This window comes from Theropithecus gelada, chromosome 10 (assembly GCF_003255815.1).
Source record: "Theropithecus gelada isolate Dixy chromosome 10, Tgel_1.0, whole genome shotgun sequence".
Taxonomy (NCBI): domain Eukaryota; kingdom Metazoa; phylum Chordata; class Mammalia; order Primates; family Cercopithecidae; genus Theropithecus; species Theropithecus gelada.
The window spans coordinates 68,985,667-69,004,676 of record NC_037678.1 but is presented as its reverse complement, the minus strand read 5'-3'; the positions used below and the strand labels follow the sequence as shown (position 1 = coordinate 69,004,676).

The window sequence follows — 19,010 nt, the reverse complement described above, 5'->3', positions numbered from 1 at the left end:
CCGGAAAAAAAGTATTTAAAGTCATAGAAAATTTCTCTTTCTCTCTCTCTCTTTTTTTCCCCTTGTTTACAGCCCATCTTACTTAGCTAGACTGAGACTCCATGAAGGCGAGGATTTTTGTCTTTTGGTTAATGCCTGCATCCCCAGCATCTAGAATGGTGTCTAGCACACAGTAGGTGCTCAACAAATATTTTGAAAGTAATCAAATAAATGTGAACATATTCATTTCTTATTTGAATAATAAAACTAAAACAGGCTGGGTGTGGTGGCTCACGCCTGTAATCCCAGCACTTTGGGAAGCTGAAGCTGGCAATTGCCTGAGGTCAGGAGTTTGAGACTGGCCTGGCCAATATGGCGAAACACTGTCTCTGCAAAAAATACAAAAATTAGCCGGGCATGGTGGCAGGCGCCTGTAGTCCAAGCTACTCGGGAGGTTGAGGCACGAGAATCTCTTGAACCCGGGAGGCGGAGGTTGCGGTGAGCGGAGATTGGCCACTGCATTCCAGCCTTGCAACACAACACGACTCTGTCTCAAAAACCAAAAAATAATAAATAAACAAACAAACAAAAGCAAATAATAGGTATACTTGGCAGGCTTTGGTGATGTAAACAAACAAAGAATAGTTATATTGAGAAACTTGCAGGGAAGAGGGGAGAATCTGAGGCCATTGGATCAGTGAGCATGTTAGAGAAAGGGAGGAAGGAACCCTGACCTTACCCTGCCAGCGAGGCAATGGAAGGGGACGCTTACAGCTTGGGGTGTGCCCTTCAAGATTCCCAGGAAGGGAGGTAGGGTGTGGTGTCTTGGAGAAAAAATTCCCACCTCTAACTCCATGGGAAAGGACTACCGTGTCTCTGGCGATATTACGGACTTGATGCACAGCAGGCCGTTAATAAGCAGTTGATGGAGGGTGAATGAAGATGAGAGGGGTCTGTGTGTGTGGGAGAAGTCCCAGTGAGGAGCACCTCTCATTCTGTGCGACCAGGATAGGACCCCTCGGAGGCTGGGCTAGGAGTGGCTGGGGTGGGTGTTGGGGGGTTATGTGACAGAAATGGGGTCCTGACAAGCAGGGATGGAGGGTGAAGAGATGGAGTTACTTAAGAGATAATGGGATCCGCAGCACGGAGACTCACGCCTGTGATCCCAGTGCTTTGGGAGGCCGAGACGTGAGGATCACTGGAGGCCAGAAGTTGACACCAGCCTGGGAAACATAGTGAGACCCTGATCTCTACAAAAAACAAAAATAAAAATTAGCAGGAGATGGTGGCATGTGCCAGTAGTCCCCGCTACTCTGGGGGCGGAGGCGGGCTCCCAACCGGCAGAATTGAGCAGGGTAGTAGGGCGGTACGCTTCCAACAGGGGATGAGGGATGGGAATCTATGTTGCAGTTTGGGGATCCCTGTGACAGTTGGGTGGTCTGGGTGAGGTGGGATAGTGGTCACGGTTTGTTGCAGAGTCGGGGTATACCGTGCTTAGTGGAAACGGGGTCCGTGCTGCAGACCTGGAGGACTCACGCGCAGTGGGAATGGGGGGTTCTGTGTCAGAGTTAGGGGGTCCGGTCCGGTGAGATGGGGCTGTGGGTTTAGATAATACGGATGGGAAGTTCCGCGTGTGCGGTGGATATAAGGTCGGCGTACACTTGGACGTTCAAGTGAGGCGGGGTCCACACTCGGTGGCCCGGTGACTGGGTTATCGAGTGGAGCCAGGGCAGCCTAAGGATGCTGGGGTCCCGCGAGCCGAGGTTGGGTTTCCATGGCTGGGGGCTAGGCAGCGGCTCCTGGGCGCCCCCTGGCGGCCCCGACTCAGCCGCCGCGGCTCCCACAATGCTCGCGTAGCCGGGCTTCGGCTCCGGTGGCGGCGACGGCGGCGGCTCCAAGATGGCGCAGGCGATCTTTGAGGCCCTGGAGGGTGAGGGGCAGCGGGGCCAGGGGAGGCGGCTGTTCCGCGCTGCCGCTCCCTCCCGCCGCGCCCTCGCAGCGCCCGGCGTAGGGCGCGTGGCGGCCGCGGGGCGGAGGGCACCGGGGCCGGAACAGCCGCGGGGCGGGAGGGGCGCGGGCGGGAACAGCGCGGGAGCTGAGGGCCGGCGGGGGAGCTCCGGGGCCGGAACAGCCGGGGAGAGCCGGGCCGGCGGGGAGAGGGCTCGGGCCCGGAACAGCGCCAGCCTTAGCGGCCTCGGGCGGGCGCGGGAGGGGCTCCCTGCAGGGAAGCGCGCGGGAGGCGACGGCGGGGCGATCTGGAACAGCCGCGGCCAGGGAGGCGGCTAGACGGCGCGCGGGGCCCGGGACGGGGGTGCGGCCGCAGCTGCGGGCCGGAGGGCCTCGGCGGCCTGACCACGAAGAACTTCTGCAGATTGGACTGTATGCCTCGTGCTAGGACGTAGTCTCAAAATCAGACCACAGCAGCAGAGGCGCCACCTGTGTGCACAGCCTGGACTCAGAGCTTAGGGACCTAAGCCAGCAAACACCTGGCGCCTGAAGTGTGCACCGTGGCCGGTGCAGTTTTACAAATTCAGCCGACACCGTGGGTGCCGGCAGTGTGCCCGGCCGGGACGTGGTGCTCCCAGACCCACGCCAGCCAACGCTGGGTGCCGACGGACTGTCCCGTGCTCTGCAAGAACCTAGGATGGGGTTGGTGCTCAGGCTCAAAATTGTGGGCTTTGGAGACAGCAAACACTGAGCACCTCCATGTGTGCACCTGCTGGGAGTCGGGGAGGAAGGGCAGCCTTAGCGACTCCGGGCCATGACATAGAATGGACACTGTGGGAAATACAGACCAAGTTTGGTCTTGGAGGAGTGGGATGAGATGAGTATACAGATAGGATACAAACTCGAAGTGCTGGACTGGAGGGATGAAGCTGAAGCTTTGAGTCCTGCAGCTTCCTAGGAGATCCTCAGCCACTCCCTGCACTTTTTTATTTTTTTGAGACGGAGTCTCACTCTGTCGCCCAGGCTGGAGTGCAGTGGCGCGATCTCGGCTCACTGCAACCTGCTCCTCCCGGGTTCGAGCGATTCTCGTGCCTCCGCCTCCCAAGTAGCTGGGACTACAGGCGTGTGCCACCACACCCGGCTAATTTCTTTCTTCTTCTTTTTTTTTTTTGGAAACGAGTCTCGCTCTGTCGCCCAGGCTGGAGTGTAGTGGCGCGATCTCGGCTCACTGCAAGCTCCGCCTCCCGGGTTCACGCCATTCACTTGCGTCAGCCTCCCGAGCAGCTGGGACTACAGGCGTCCGCTCCAACGCCCGGCTAGTTTTTTTTTTTTGTTTTTTGTTTTGTATTTTTAGTAGAGATGGGGTTTCACCGTGTTAACCGGGATGGTCTCGATCTCCTGACCTCCTGATCGCCCTCCTCGGCCTCCCAAAGTGCTGGGATTGCCACCATGAGCCACCGCGCCTGTCCATTTTTTTTTTTTTTTTTTTGGTATTTTTAATAGAGATGGGGTTTCACCATGTTGGCCAGATTGGTCTTGAACTCCTGGCCTCAAGTGATCTGCCCACCTCAGCCTCCCAAAGTGCTGGGATTACAGGCGTGAGCCACTGCTCCAGGACTCCCTTCTCTTCTTGAAGGATCACAATTCGCACCAGGAAATGGGGGGGAAGGGGGATGGCCTGCCTCCATCTAGTGGGGTTCTGATTCAGAAGACTCACTGAGCCAGACACTCCCCGTAGTCTCTGCCCCGCAGTCTGGTGGAGGAGAGAAGTTATAAAACAAGCAATTAGAGAAATGACAGAATTATGGAAAAGGTCATGTAAAATAAGATGACCTCAGCTGGCCATTCCTACGGTGAATAACATAAGCTGGGGGTGGTGGATCAGGAAGGCCAGGGTCAGTGGTAGTTCCCTCCCAGAGGCCAGTAGAATGGGGTGAGGCTTACTTTCTCTTTAGGCTGTTTGGACTTCCTCATTGTTGGAATTTTTACTGCAAGAATGTGTTTGTGTTTTGAGTAATGAAGACAGTTAAAGAGAAATCCATTCCTAGGACAGTGGGATGCATGTTGGGTGAAGAAAGGGCAGCAGGACTGTGGAGATCTCGGGGAGGGGGGGCATGAGAATGGCCCAGGCAGTGGGAACTGCATTTTCACAGCCATGGGGAGAGAAGTCTCCTGGGATTCACGGTGTGGGTGAGCTGCTAGAGATGGGGTTTGATGGAGCAGCTGAACTTTATCTTGGGATCAGTGTGGAGCTAACAAAAGATTTTCAGCAGGGGAGCAGTACAATGTGATGTGTGTTTTATAAAGTTCACCGAAGCTGCTCTGGAACAGACTGGAGGGGGCCAGAGTGGCAGTGGGGGGTCGGGGTGGAGGTTGTACAGCAGAGAACTGGGCTGGGGAACAACTGTGGGGATGGAAAGAAAGTTTATTTGAGATGTACTGGGGAGGCAGAATAGGCTAGACTTGCTGAAGAACCAGAAATGGGGAGTGGAGAGGGGGAGCAGTGGGTTGAGGGAAGACCCAAGGGGTGCCCCAGAGGCTGTAGATGGGTGGACAGTGGTGCCCTCTTCTCCTTGATGAGGATTACTGTGAGAACAAACTTCGGGGTGGAGGATGACATTTAATTCGAGTTCAGTTTTACACAGGCTGCCTTTTTTTGTTTTTGAGACAGTCTCACACTGTCTCCCAGGCTGAAGTACAGTGGTGCAATCTCGGCTCAGTGAGACCTTCACCTCCTGGGTTCGAGTGATTCTTGTACCTCAGTCTCCCAAGTAGCTGAGACTACAGGCGCATGCCACCACGTCTGGCTAATTTTTGTATGTCTAATAGAGAAGGGGGTTTCACCATGTTGGCCAGGCTGGTCTTGAACTCCTGACCTCAAGTGATCCATCTCTGCCTCCCAAAGTGCTGGGATTACAGGCATGAGCCACTGAGCCTGGCCCAGGCTGCCTTTTAAATTTAATTTAACTTAATTTTTTTTTTTTTTTGTGACAGTCTCACTGTGTCACCCAAGCTGGACTGGAGTGGTGCGCTCTTGGCTCACTGCAACCTCTGCCTCCCAGGTTCAAGTGGTTCTCCTGCCTCAGCCTCTCGAGTAGCTGGGATTACAAGGCACTTACCACCACGCCTGACTAATTTTGTATTTTTAGTAGAGACGGGGTTTTACCATGTTGGCCAGGCTGGTCTCGAACTCTTGATCTCAAGTGATCCACCCGCCTCGGCCTCCAAAGTGATGGGATTACAGGCGTGAGGCACTGTGTCCAGCCAGCCTTTTGTATTTTTATTTGTAGAGACAGGATCCCACTCTGTCTCCAAAGCTGGAGTGCAGTAGTGCATTCATAGCTCACTGCAGCCTCAAATTCATGCGCTCAAGTGATCCTCCCACCTCAGCCTCCCAGGTAGCTATAGGTGCATGCCAGCACACCCAGCCAATTTTTAAAATTTTCTAGAGATGAGGTCTTGCTATGTTGCCCAGGTTGGTCTTGAACTGCTAGCATCAAGCAATCCTCCCACATTGATTTCCCAAAGTGTTAGGATTACAGGCATGAGGCACTGTACCCACCCTGCATTTGTTTAAATTTTTTTATTTTGAAATCACTTTTTCTGTAGATTCACATGCTGTTGTGGGAAATAATAAAGAGAGATCCCACGTGTCCTTTACCCCATTTCCCCTGGTGTAACATTTTGCAAAACTACAGTATATTACCACCAGTCAATATGCAGAACAGGACATCACTCCAAGGGGTTGCCCTTTTATAGCCACACCCTAAATCCTCCCCTTCTCCCACCATCCTTGATGCCTGCAACCACTAATCTGTCTCCATTTGTAAAATTTTGTGATTTCAAGAATGCTATGTAAATGAAATCATAAAGTATATACCACTGAGATGGGCTTTTTTTTTTTTTTTTTTTGAGACGGAGTCTCGCGCTGTCGCCCAGGCTGGAGTGCAGTGGCGCGATCTCGGCTCACTGCAAGCTCCGCCTCCTGGGTTCACGCCATTCTCCTGCCTCAGCCTCCTGAGTAGCTGGGACTACAGGCGCCCACCACCGCGCCCGGCTAATTTTTTGTATTTTTAGTAGAGACGGGGTTTCACTGTGGTCTCGATCTCCTGACCTTGTGATCCGCCCGCCTCGGCCTCCCAAAGTGCTGGGATTACAGGCGTGAGCCACCGCCCCCGGCCGAGATGGGCTTTTTTCACCCATCATAATTCCCTAGCGATTCATCCAAGTTGTGTATAGCAATAGTTTGTTCCTTTTTATTGCTTAGTAGTATTCCATAGTATGGCTATTCCACCATTTAACCATTCACTCACTGAAGAACATCTGAACTGTTTCCAGTTTTTACTATTTTTTTCTAGACCCTGTCTCAAAAAAAAAAAAAAAAAGTAAAAACTGGAAACAGTTCAGATGTTCTTCTGAACCATTTCCTACACCCTCTATCTCCTCTACTACCTTCTGGTCCTCCTCCCCTACTCTAATGGGACTTAAGCCCCCCCACCATTCTGAAACTGCCTCTGCAAAAATTGTAAGAGTGAGAAAATCATGACAGAGAAAGACGCCTGACCTAACCAATCCCCACCTTGCCTTTAACCTCCAAACCACCCTTAGTCATCCCTGGACTTGGACCAAGCTAACTTTGGCAGAAATGTAATTCACAGTTTAAATGATAATAGCCCTTCCCCAAAACTAAACTGCCTTTGTAAAGCTATTGAAAGACCACCAGGTTTTCACCTGGGCAACCTGGGGAGATTCCATGTCAAAAGTTCACTGTTGCCCAGGCTGGAGTGCAGTGGCATCATCTTGGCTCACTGCAACCTTGACTTCCCAAGTTCAAGCGGTTCTCCTGCCTCAGCCTCCTGAGTAGCTGGGACTACAGGTGCGTGCCACCACACCCAGCTAATTTTTTCTATTTTTAGTAGGGATGGGGTTTCACCATGTTGCCCAGGCTAAATTTTTTACTATTATACCTAAAAGTGCTTTGAATATTTGTGTACAGATTTGCATACAAATGCTAAAGCACTCACACTTTTACATAAAATGGTAGAAAATTCACTGAAGCTTGTTCAGGGGAGCTTGAACCCCAGGCTTGAAACTCGAGATATTGGAAGGAAGTAGACGGGGTGAGTGAGACTGCCCAGGAACAGCACAAGAGGCAAAGGAGAGAGTCCAGACAGAGGAACAAAGGACAAAGTGTTTCCTCAAAATGGAAACACTTAGGGGGTAGCCAGGAGAAGAAAGTAAAGGAGGCACAGAAAGGTAGAGAAGACCCAGGGAGGCTGTGCCCTGGAGCCAATAACACAGTGTTATAGGGAGTGGCAGGTGCTGCCAGATGGTCTTTGGTGATGATGGGGAAAGTGTTTTGGTGGAACTATAACTGTCCAATGGGTTCATTTTGCCTGCTGCCCAGATACAGCCAATTTATCAAGACAGGGGAATTGCAATAGAGAAAAAGTTAAATTCACACAGTCGACTGAACAGGAGACTGGAATTTTGTTATTACTCAAATCTGCCTCCTAGAAAATTCAGAGACTAGGTTTTTTATTTTTATTTATTTATTTTTTGAGATGGAGTCTCGCTCTGTTGCCCAGGCAACATGGTGAAACGCCATCCCTACTAAAAATAGAAAAAATTAGCTGGGTGTGGTGGCATGCACCTAAAGTCCCAGCTACTCGGGAGTGCGGTGGCAGGATCTCAGCTCACTGCAAGCTCCGCCTCCAGGGTTCACTCCGTTCTCCTGCCTCAGCCTCCCGAGTAGCTGGGACTACAGGTACCCACCACCACGCCTGGCTAATTTTTTATATTTTTAGTAGAGACGGGGTTTCACCGTGTTAGCCAGAACGCTCTCGATCACCTGACCTTGTGATCCACCCACCTCGCCCTCCCAAAGTGCTGGGATTACAAGTGTGAGCCACTGCACCTGGCCAGAGACTAGGTTTTTTTCAAGGATAGTTTGGGGGGCAAAAGAATGGGTGCTGCTGATTGGTTGGGGGTGCAATCATAGGGTTGTGGAAAATGGCCCTCCTACATGCAGAGTCTGCTTCTGGGTGGGGCTGCAGGACTCATTGGCGGGTCTGGGTGGAGCCATTGGTTGTCAGAAATGCAAAAATCTGAAAAGCTGTCTCAAAAGGCCAATCTTAGGTTCTATAATAATGATGTTGGGGCCAGACGTGGTGGCTCACACCTGTAATCCCAGCACTTTGGGAGGCTGAGGCGGGTGGATCACCTGAGGTTGGGAGTTCGAGACCAGCCTGACCAACATGGAGAAACCCTGTCTCTATTAAAAATACAAAATTAGCCAGGCGTGGGGCACATGCCTGTAATCCCAGCTACTTGGGAGGCTGAGGAAGGAGAATCACTTGAATCTGGGAGGCGGAGATTGCAGTGAGCCGAGATTGCGCCATTGCATTCCAGCCTGGACAACAAGAGTGAAATTCTGTCTCAAAAAAAAAAAAAAAAATGTTGGCCAAGCATGGTGGCTCATACCTGTATTCCCAGCACTTTGGGAGGCCGAGGTGGGAGGATCCCTAGAGCACAACAGTTTGAGACCATCCTGGGCAACATAGGGAGATCTATCTCAAAATAATAATAATGATAATGATATTATCTGCAGGAATAATTGGGGAAGTTGCAAATCTTGTGACCTCTGGAATAATGGCTGGTAATATTTAGCGGAATTTAGGATCCTCTTATCCTCCTAACCTGGTGGTCTTTCATTAGCTTTACAAAGGAGGGTTAGTTTTGGGGAAAGGCTATTATCATTTAAACTGTAAACTAGGCCGGGAGGGCGGGCGTGGTGGCTCCTGCATGTAATCCCAGTACTTTGGGAGGCTGAGGCTGGCAGATTGTGAGGTCAGGAGATCTAGACCATCCTGGCTAACACGGTGAAACCCTGTCTCTACTAAAAATACAAAAAAATTAGCCAGGCGTGATGGCGGGTACCTATAGTCCCAGCTACTCGGGAGGCTGAGGCAGGAGAATGGTGTGAACCCGGAAGGCGGAGCTTGCAGTGAGCTGAGATTGCACCACTGCTCTCCAGCCTAGGCGACAGAGCGAGACTCCGTCTCAAAAATGAAATAAAATAAAAAATAAACTGTGAACTAAATTTCTCCGATAGTTATCTTGGCCTAAGCCCAGGGATGACTAAGGGCAGTTTGGAGGTTAAAGGCAAGATAGGGGTTGGTTAGGTCAGGTGTCTTTCACTGTCATGATTTTCTCACTTTGCCGTTTTTTCAGAGGTGGTTCCAGATGGTGGAGGGCTTAAGTCCCACTAGAGTGGGGGAGGAGAACTGGAAGGTGGTAGAAGAGATAGAAGGTGTAGGTGACCCTCATGGGATCCTTGCTGTTGAAGGGAGGAGAGATGGAAAGGTGAGTTCTCAGGAAGGCACTCTGGAGAGGCTGATCGTGTGTAGCTGTGGATGGTTCCCAGGCACAGTGTGGTGAGAGTTGGTGGAGAGCGGCTTCTGAGGAGCAGGAGGAGATGAGCGGGAGGGCTGGCGTCAGGAGGGACACAGCCTGCATTGTGACAAGGGAAAGCATGGATTCAGTTTGGCTGCAGGAGCTGATGGTTTCAACTTTTTTTTTTTTTTTTTTGAGATGGAGTCTCACTCTGTCACCCAGGCTGGAGTGCAGTGGCGTGATCTCGGCTCACTGCAAGCTCCGCCTCCCGGGTTCAAGCAGTTCTCTGCCTCAGCCTCCCTAGTAGCTGGGATTACAGGCGCCCACCACCATGCCCAGCTAATTTTTGTATTTTTAGTAGAGATGTGGTTTCACCATCTTGGCCAGGCTAGTCTTGAACTCCTAACCTCTTGATTCACCCACCCCTGCCTCCCAAAGTGCTGGGATTACAGGCGTGAGCCACCACACCTGGCCAGAGATAGCTAGTCTGATGCTTTCAATTTGTATTGTAGTTAGAAACTGGGGCAGACATGCCAGTAAGAGCTGAGAGGTTGGAGGCAGAGCATTGGCTGTGGGGTTATAGAGAGGAGGCACCATCTGGGTCTTTTGGGAGGGGTGCAGTATGCCTTGGTGGCCACTGAGATGTGAGGAGGCCTCTCATCCAGCTAGTGACATGGCCAGACAGTGTACTACTGTGAACTTTAACTGTGATAACTGATTAGAAAACATGGAAGAAATCAGTTTCTCGACCCCCCAGCCACCAATTCAGAGTCTATTGTTTATTGCGAAACAAAAAAGACAAGTACACATTGAGAAATAAGGAAGACAAGGATGCCCGCGTGCACACAGATTTGTGGAGTTTGCGGGGTGTGCATGAGGACGACTGGCTAACATGATTTCTGGAGGGACTTTGTCACATAGGATGAGAGTCAGCCATGAGTAAGACAGGCCCCACGTCGCAGTGGCTTCAACAGGCTGGAAGGTTATTTCTTTCACATGAAATTCCAGAGGAAGGCAGTCTAGGATAGGAGGATGGCTATGTTCTACAAGGTTCTCAGAGGCCCAGGATTTATCCAGCTTTTTTTTTTTTTTTTTTTTTTTTTGAGACAGAGTTTCGCTCTTGTCACCCAGGCTGGAGTGCAGTGGCACGATCTCGGCTCACTGCAACCTCTGCCTCCTGGGTCCAAGCAATTCTCCTGCCTCAGTCTCCCAAGTAGTTGGGATTATAGTCACACACCACCATGCCCAGCTAATTTTATATTTTTAGTGGAGACAGGGTCTCACCATGTTGGCCAGGATGGTCTCGAACTTCTGACCTCAGGTGATCTGCCCGCATTGGCCACCCAGAGTGTTGGGATTACAGGCGTGAGCCACCACGCTTGGCTTCATCCAGCTTTTTATCCTATGATCCTAAGGTTTGTCCTTATGATCCAGGATGGTGGATTGAGTTGCTACCACCATATTCTTATTCTGGAAAGTGGAAAGGAGGATGGGACAAAGAAGAGGGTCACATATCAGGCAGTTTTAAGAAAACTTTCCAGAAGCTGCCACATAGCACATTTATATTCCTTTGACCAGAACTTAGTCATTCCCTAACTGTAAGAGAGCCTGGGAAGGGTAACCTTTATTTGGGGGCCATCTTTCCAGTCCAAAATCTTGGGCTCTCTCACAGTGGAAACAGGAGAGAATGTATATTGGGGCATAGGAGCCATCCTTGCCACAGGGTTTTGTTTTGTTTGAGACAGGGTCTCACTCTGTCAAGAGCAAGTACAGTGCAGTGCAGTGATATGATCATGGCTCACGGTACCCTTGACCTTCTAGGCTCAAGCAGTCCTCCTACCTCAGCCTCCCTAGTAGCTGGGACTACAGGCATGCACCACCACGCCTACCTAAATTTTGTATTGTTTTGTAGAGGTGGAGTCTCACTATGTTGCCTAGACTGGTCTTAAACTCGTGGGCTCAAGCGACCTCCCGCCTTAGCCTCCCACAGTGCTGGGATTACAGGTGTGAGCCACCGTACCCAGCCGCCACAGGGGTTTTGCCGTGGGTCTGGCTTGTAAGGGTGGTGTCAGAGCATGACGCTGGGCCTACCTTCCAAAGAGGCTGCATTTCTTTTTTCAGGAATGGACAATCAGACCGTTCTGGCTGTCCAGTCATTATTGGATGGCCAAGGAGCAGTCCCTGATCCGACAGGCCAGAGTGTCAACGCGCCACCTGCTATCCAGCCATTGGGTGAGTATCTGCTCAGGTTTACCAGTGGGAGAGTGAATGGCTCCCTGCGAAGAGTAGGTGGAGCTCGTGCTGGGCTGTGGGAGTGAAATTCCTGCTGTGGTCCCCAGGACATGCTCTGGTGCCTAAACCTCTCCCCCACCTCCCAGCCTGGATCTTTGGGCTCATGCCTTTCTCTGCTTAGCTCTGAGGACGCCACTCTCAATTGCTTAGTAAATGTGGGGAGATGGGATCGTGATGCAGGGAATGGCTAAGGGCCCCAATGCCTGACAACAATGCCTGTGCCTTTGCCCTAGAAGTGATTATTCAACTTCCCTTCTGTGGAAAGAATAGGCTGAGCATGAATTTCTCCTGTTTATGGGCCAGGACTGTAAGGGCCTTTTTTTTTTTCTTTTTTTTTTTTTGAGACGGAGTGTTACTCTGTCCTCCAGGCTGGAGTGCAGGGCACGATCTTGGCTTACTGCAACCTCCACCTCCCAGATTCAAGCAATTCTCATACCTCAGCCTCCCGTGTAGCTGGGATTACAGGCGTGTGCCACCACTCCTGGCTAATTTTTTGTATTTTTGTATTTTTAATAGAGATGGGGTTTCACTGTGTTGGCCAGGCTGGTCTCAAACACCTGACCTAAGGTGATCTGCTCACCTCAGCCTCCTAAAGTGCTGGGATTACCTGCATGAGCCACTGCACCCAGCCTGTAAGAACCTTCTTTTGGAAGTTTCTATGTGAGACTGTTCATTTATTCATTCCACAAACATTTCTGTGTACTTGGGAATCACACTAGGGACAGGGAGCTAAACAGCTGGGTTTTAATTATTGTTCTTATAGTTCTTAGCTCTGTGACCCTGGGCAAGTGAGTTAATTTCTCTGTGGTTCAGTTCCTATGTCTGTAGAATGGGGACAATTGTTCTGCCTCATAGGAATCTTATGAGAGTACTTGGGATTTGGTTCTAGCTATTGAAGTTTACCATGGTTTCTACAAGATTAAAGGTTGTTTCTGTGTTATGTGAAGTCCTGATGGGCATTTGGGCATTTGAGGTGGGCATGGTGAGACTCAGACTCCTTCTTTTCCATGGCTCTACTGCCCTCAAGCTGCAGCCCAGGATGGTTGCTCTAGCTCCCACTTTGATTTGCACATTCCAACCAACATGAAGGGAAGAAAGAGGGAAGTGGAAGTCATACCCTTGTGCTGTGTTTTGTTTTGTTTTGTTTTTTGAGATGGAGTCTTGCTCTGTCACCCAGGCTGGAGTGCAGTGGTGCGATCTCGGCTCACTGCAACTTCTGCCTCCCGGGTTCAAGCAATTCTCCTGCCTCAGCCTCCTGAGTAGCTGGGATTACAGGCGCCGCCACCACGCCCAGCTAATTTTTGTATTTTTAGTAGAGACAGGATTTCACCATGTTGGTCAGGCTGGTCTTGAACCCCTGACCTTGTGATCCACCTGCCTTGTCCTCTCAAAGTTCTGGGATTACAGGTGTGAGCCACTGCACCTGGACAAGTAGACAGGATTTCATCATATTGGCCTGGCTGGTCTCAAACTCCTAACCTCAGGTGATCCACCCACTTCAGCCTCCCAAAGTGCAGAGATTACAGGCGTGAGCCACCATGCCTGTCCAAAAAACTTCTCTTTAATTTAAAAAAAAAAAATAGAGACAGGGTCTCATCGTGCTGCCCAGGCTGGTCTTGAACTACTGAGCTCAAGCAATCCTCCTGCCTCAGCCTCCCAAAGTACTGGGATTACAGGCATGAGCCACAGTGCCCTGTCCATACCCTTTTCTTTTCCTTTTGTGGGGAAGTTGCAGATACTGTACAGTTCTGTTGTTGTCCCATTGGTCAGAATTCTGTCACATGACATTCCTAGCTGCAAAGAAGCCTGGGAAATATATTACTTAACTAGGAAGCCATGTTTCCCACTGAAATTTGTATTATTATATAAGAAGGATACAAGTTGAGAGTGGTGTGCACTATGATCATGCCTGTGAATAGCCCCTGTGCTGCAGCTTGGGCAACACAACAGGACCGTGTCTCTCTTTTTTTTGAGATGGAGTTTCGCTCATGTTGCCCAGGCTGGAGTACAATGGCACGATCTTGGCTCACTGCAACCTCTGTCTCCCGGGTTCAAGTGATTCTCCTGTGTCAGCCTCCTGAGTAGCTGGGACTACAGGCACCTGCCACCACACCTGGCTAATTTTTGTATTTTTAGTAGAGACAAGGTTTTGCCATGTTGGCTAGGCTGGTCTTGAACTCCTGACCTCAGGTGATCCGCCTGCCTTGGCCTCACAAAGTGCTGGGATTATAGGCGTGAGCTACCACGCCCTGCCCTTTTATTTATTTATTTTTTTGAGACAGAGTCTTGCTCTGTTGCCTAGGCTGGAGTGCAGTGGTGTCATCTCGGCTCACTGCAACCTCCACCTCCTGGGTTTAAGTGATTCTCCTGCCTCAGCTTCCTGAGTAGCTGAGATTACAGGCATGCGCCACCATGCCCAGCTAATTTTGTATTTTTAGTGGAGCTGGGGTTTCACCATATTGGCCAGGCTGGTCATGAATTCCTGACCTCAAGTGATCCACCCACGTTGGCCTCCCAAAGTGCTAGGATTACAGGTGTGAGCCACCTTGCCTGGCAACCCGTCTCTTAAAAAAATAAATAAATAAAAAAGGGTACAATTAGAATTGAATAACAATTAGACATTTCTGCTACCACATGTTGGGTGCTTGACCCAGTGACTGCATAGCTGTGGTAGGCCCTCAGCAATGGATGGTGTTAACTGTAGCTAATCATTCATTTAGTTTTTCATTCATTCAACAAACATCCATTGAGAACCTCCTCTGTGCCGGGCGCGGTGGCTCAAGCCTGTAATCCCAGCACTTTGGGAGGCCGAGACGGGCGGATCACGAGGTCAGGAGATCGAGACCATCCTGGCTAACACAGTGAAACCCCGTCTCTACTAAAAAATACAAAAAAAAAACTTAGCCGGGCGAGGTGGCAGGCGCCTGTAGTCCCAGCTACTCGGGAGGCTGAGGCAGGAGAATGGCGTGAACCCGGAAGGCGGAGCTTGCAGTGAGCTGAGATCCGGCCACTGCACTCCAGCCTGGGTGACACAGCGAGACTCCGTCTCAAAAAAAAAAAAAAAAAAAAAAAAAGAGAACCTCCTCTGTTTCCAGGAGATATTATAGTTATGGTGATAAATAAGACACATTTCCTTCCCTTAGGGAACTCACAGTCTGGTATTGATAAGAAAACTTATATGATAGGTGTGCCAGAGGAAGGAACTACAGCTGCCGGCTTTTGATGAAAGTCTTCCTGGAGAGGCCGGTGCAGTGGCTCATGCCTGTAATCCCAGCACTTTGGGAGGCCAAGGTGGGTGGATCACTTCAGGTCAGGAAGTTCAAGACCAGCCTGGCCAATATGGTGAAACCCCGTCTCTACTCAAAATACAAAAATTAGCAGGGCATGGTGGTGCACGCCTATAATCCCAGCTACTGGGGTGGCTGAGGCAGGAGAATCGCATGAATCTGGGAGGCAGAGGTTGCAGAGAGCTGATATTGCGCCACTGCACTCCAGCCTGGGCAACAGGAGTGAAACTCTCTCTCAAAAAAAAGAAGAAAAAAAGAAAAGAAAAAAAGACTTTTTGGAAGAGGTGATAGTCAAGGTGAGCCTTGCAGAACAAGTTGTCCACAGAGAGGCAGGCTGGCAGGGGGAACGGTGGATGCAAAGGCATGGAGGAGTATGATCAGGTGGCGCATCTGGGGACTGATGAATAAATTCAGACAGGATAAAGATTCTGAAGTTCTCAACTTTGTAGTGAACACACTTTACTGTTTTTTGATTTCTAATTAATTGATACCTGGCCGCATACGGCTATCCCTGCAGGAACTTGTTTTTTTTTTCTTTTTTTTGAGATGGAGTCTCGCTCTGTTGCCCAGGCTGGAGTGCAGTGGCATGATCTGGGCTCACTGCAACCTCTGTCTCTTGGGTTCAAGCAATTCTCCTGCCTCAGCCTCCCAAGTAACTGGGACTACAGGCGTGCACCACCACGCCCAACTAATTTTTGTATTTTTAGTGGAGATGGGGGTTTCGCCATGTTGACCAGGCTAGTGTTGAACTCCTGACCTCAGGTGATCCACCCTTCACGGCCTCACAAAGTGCTGGGATTACAGGCATGAGCCACTGCACCTGGCCACCTGTGTGGTTTTGAAAACTCCTAGGAAGCACATAGTTGATGACTGACACCTGCATGTCGAGTCGCGGCATTCCTCCCAGATTGCTGCTTGTGGTCAGCTGCAGTGCTCCTGCTTCGTACTGTGATGCCCCTTGACATATTCTTGCTTTTTATTCATTACTTGACCTTTGTCTGTGGCCTCTTCCCACTACCCTGCGGGTGTGACCCCAGATGATGAGGATGTCTTTCTCTGCGGGAAGTGTAAGAAGCAATTCAACTCGCTGCCAGCGTTTATGACCCACAAGCGGGAACAGTGCCAGGGGAATGCCCCCGCCCTGGCAACAGTCTCCCTGGCCACCAACAGCATCTACACACCTTCGGCAGCACCCGCAGCAGTCCAGCAGGCCCCACCTCCTGCCAATCGCCAGGTATTTGTTCATTCATTCATTCAACGTGTCTTTTTTGAGGGCCTGTCGTGCTCAGGCACTGTGCCGGGCACTGGGGCTGTAGCAATGGATAAGACAGACCAAGTCACTGCCCTTGTGGAATGGGGCGAGATGGATGGTGCACACGTACTGTTTTCAGCACGTTAAATGCGGAGAGATAGGGGATGCCAGACGGGGGTGGGAGGTTTTGCCATATTGTCTATGGTGCTTGGGGAGGGGCTCTGTGAAGAGGTGACCGGGAAGAATACTATAGAGCAGATAAAAGGTTTTGTATGAAAAATCAAATTGTAGAATAATAGTAGATAATATATTATTATTTTTAAAATCTAAAACAATAGTACTATATAATTTCTGCAGTGACTTAAATCAGTAGGAAGAACATACCAGATAGACCTAAGGAGGTGTGGGGATGAGTCATGCAGCTGGTTTGGGGAAGTGGGAGCCAGGTGCAGGGATCAGCAGATGCAGAGGCCTCGAGGCAGGAGTGTGCCGGGTTTGTTCCAGCAACTATGAGGAGGTGAGAGTGGCTGGGAATGAGTGAGTAAGTAGGAAGGTGGGAGGTGATAGGAGAGGCAGCAGGAGGGTCTTGGCAGATCATGTAGGGTCTGGGGCTTTTTTTTGTTTTGTTTTTTTGAGATGGAGTTTCACTCTTGTTGCCCAGACTGTAGTACAGTGGAGTCATCTCAGCTCACTGCAACCTCCGCCTCCCGGGTTCAAGCGATTCTCCTGCCTCAGCCTCCAGAGTAGCTGGGACTACAGGTGCGCGCCACCACTCCCGGCTGATTTTTGTATTTTTAGTAGAGATGGGGTTTTACCATGTTGACCAAGATACTCTTGATCTCCTGACCTTGTGATCCCCTTGCCTCGGCCTCCCAAAGTGCTGGGATAACAGGTGTGAGCCACCATGCTTTTACTGAGAATGAGATGGGAGCCATTGGAGGCTGTTAAGAAGAGGAGGGACATGGTGACTTTAATCAGGTCACTCTGGCTGCTGGACAGAGAATAGGTTTTGAGGGAAGGCAAGAGAGAAGGCCAGGAGACCCGTTGAGGGGCTGTGGCGGCACAAATCCAGGCAGTGGATGCAGGTAGCTTGACCAGCATGTTGGCAGTGGAAGTGGTGAGAAAATTAGATTTTAGAAACACTTTGAAGGTGTTGCTGACAGAACTTGTGAATTGACTGGGTGAGGAGTGTGAGATCAGGAAGGGTCACGGGGGACTCCTGATTTAGAGTTGCCACTGACTGAAAGGAGGAGGCTGTGAGGAGAAGGTTTTGAGGGGATGTCAGGAGTTCAACTGGGCCCGTTGAAGCTGAGATGCCTGCGACCTTTAAGCGGAGGCAGTGAGGAAGTAGACAATGTAGATTTCCAAGTCTGGAGGCCAGAGCAGAGGACCAGGCTGGAGGCATCTGGGGAAGCTTCCAGAGTCCTCAGCCAAAAACATGGTTCTGGAGCAAAGACACCCTGGGTGGCGGGCTCATAGAGAGATTAAAGGATCCCTCATAAAGGAGGCTGGGCATATCTCAGGATGCCAGGTCAAGGGGTCAGAGTTTCAACTGACTTCCTTTTCTTTCCTTATCTCTTTAGAACATTATCTTCATTCATTTTACAGGTATCATTTCTGTCATCACAATGAAAGCCTTCACCCCAGACCTATAGGACATAGAGACTGAAACAGGCATCTTCTGGCATAAAACATAGTCATTTTTCTTACTGCTTGACTATGAGTTTTGCTAGTAGAAAATATTCCCCTCACCCTCTGTTATCTTTTTTTTTTGAGATAAAGTCTTACTCTGTAGCTCAGGCTGGTCTTGGCTCACTGCAACCTCCATCTCTGAGGTTCAAGTGATTCTCCTGCCTCAGCCTCCCGTGTAGCTGGGACTACAGACACCTGCCAACACGCCCAGCTAATTTTTGTATTTTTAGTGGAGATGGGGTTTCACTATGTTGGCCAGGCTGGTCTCGAACTCCTGACCTCAAGTGATCTGCCTGCCTTGGCCTCCCAAAGTGCTGGAATTACAGGCATGAGCCACCGCACCAGACCGGATATTCTTCTTGACCTAAGATACTTGTGGACTTCTGTGGACATGTGTTCAGTGTTTCTTTAGGATAGATACAAGGAAGTATTTTTTTTTTTCTCTTGAGTTGGAGTCTCACTCTGTCGCCAGGCTGGAGTGCAGTGACGCGATCTCAGCTTACTGCAACCTCCACCTCCCAGGTTCAGGCAGTGAAGTCTAGCCTCCTGAGTAGCTGGGACTACAGGCGTGCACCACCATGCCTGGCTACTTTTTGTATTTTTAGTAGAGATGGGGTTTCACCATGTTGGCCAGGATGGTCTTGATCTCTTGACTTCATGATCTGCCCACCTCGGCCTCCCTAAGTGCTAGGATTACAGGCGTGAGCCACCGTGCCCGGCTGATACAAGGAAGTATTATTACTGAGTCATAGGGTATGTACTTTGCAGAGAGATGTGAGTTATTCTCCTCATTTGTTTTTTCTTTCTGTTTTTGTTTATTTTTAGAGACAGAGTCTCTAAAACCACACCAGCTGTGCACAAAACCACACTGGCTAATTTTTGTATTTTTCTTGTAGAGACAGGGTTTCACCATGTTGCCCAGGCTGGTCTTGAACTCCTGGGTTCAGGTGATTCACCTGCCTCAGCCTCCCAAAATGGGTTCAAATGATTCAACTGCCTCAGCCTCCCAAAATGCTGGGATTACAGTTGTGAGCCACCATGCCCAGCCTTATCCTCCTCATTCGGTAGATGATTAAATGGAGGTACAGAGAGGTAAAGTGACTTGCCCAGGGTCACACAGCAGGGAGCAGCAGAGGTAGAAATGGAATCCAGGTCTGTGGGATTCC

General features: G+C 50.2%; 1 protein-coding gene across 3 annotated transcripts in view; it reads left to right on the top strand.

Annotated features, from left to right (window-relative positions):
* Window positions 1-1,513: 1,513 nt before the first annotated feature.
* The window catches only part of ZNF341 (zinc finger protein 341), a 60,577-nt gene continuing 43,080 nt past the window's right edge, over window positions 1,514-19,010 (top strand). For 2 of the 3 annotated variants that reach the window (XM_025398453.1, XM_025398452.1), the window contains exons 1-3: window positions 1,514-1,909; window positions 11,443-11,553; window positions 15,938-16,134. In XM_025398453.1, coding sequence (XP_025254238.1) covers window positions 1,879-1,909; window positions 11,443-11,553; window positions 15,938-16,134 — 339 coding nt within the window. In that variant the 5' untranslated portion in view covers window positions 1,514-1,878. The remainder of the gene's footprint in view (window positions 1,910-11,442; window positions 11,554-15,937; window positions 16,135-19,010) is intronic. The other variant, XM_025398454.1, reaches the window with a different exon arrangement.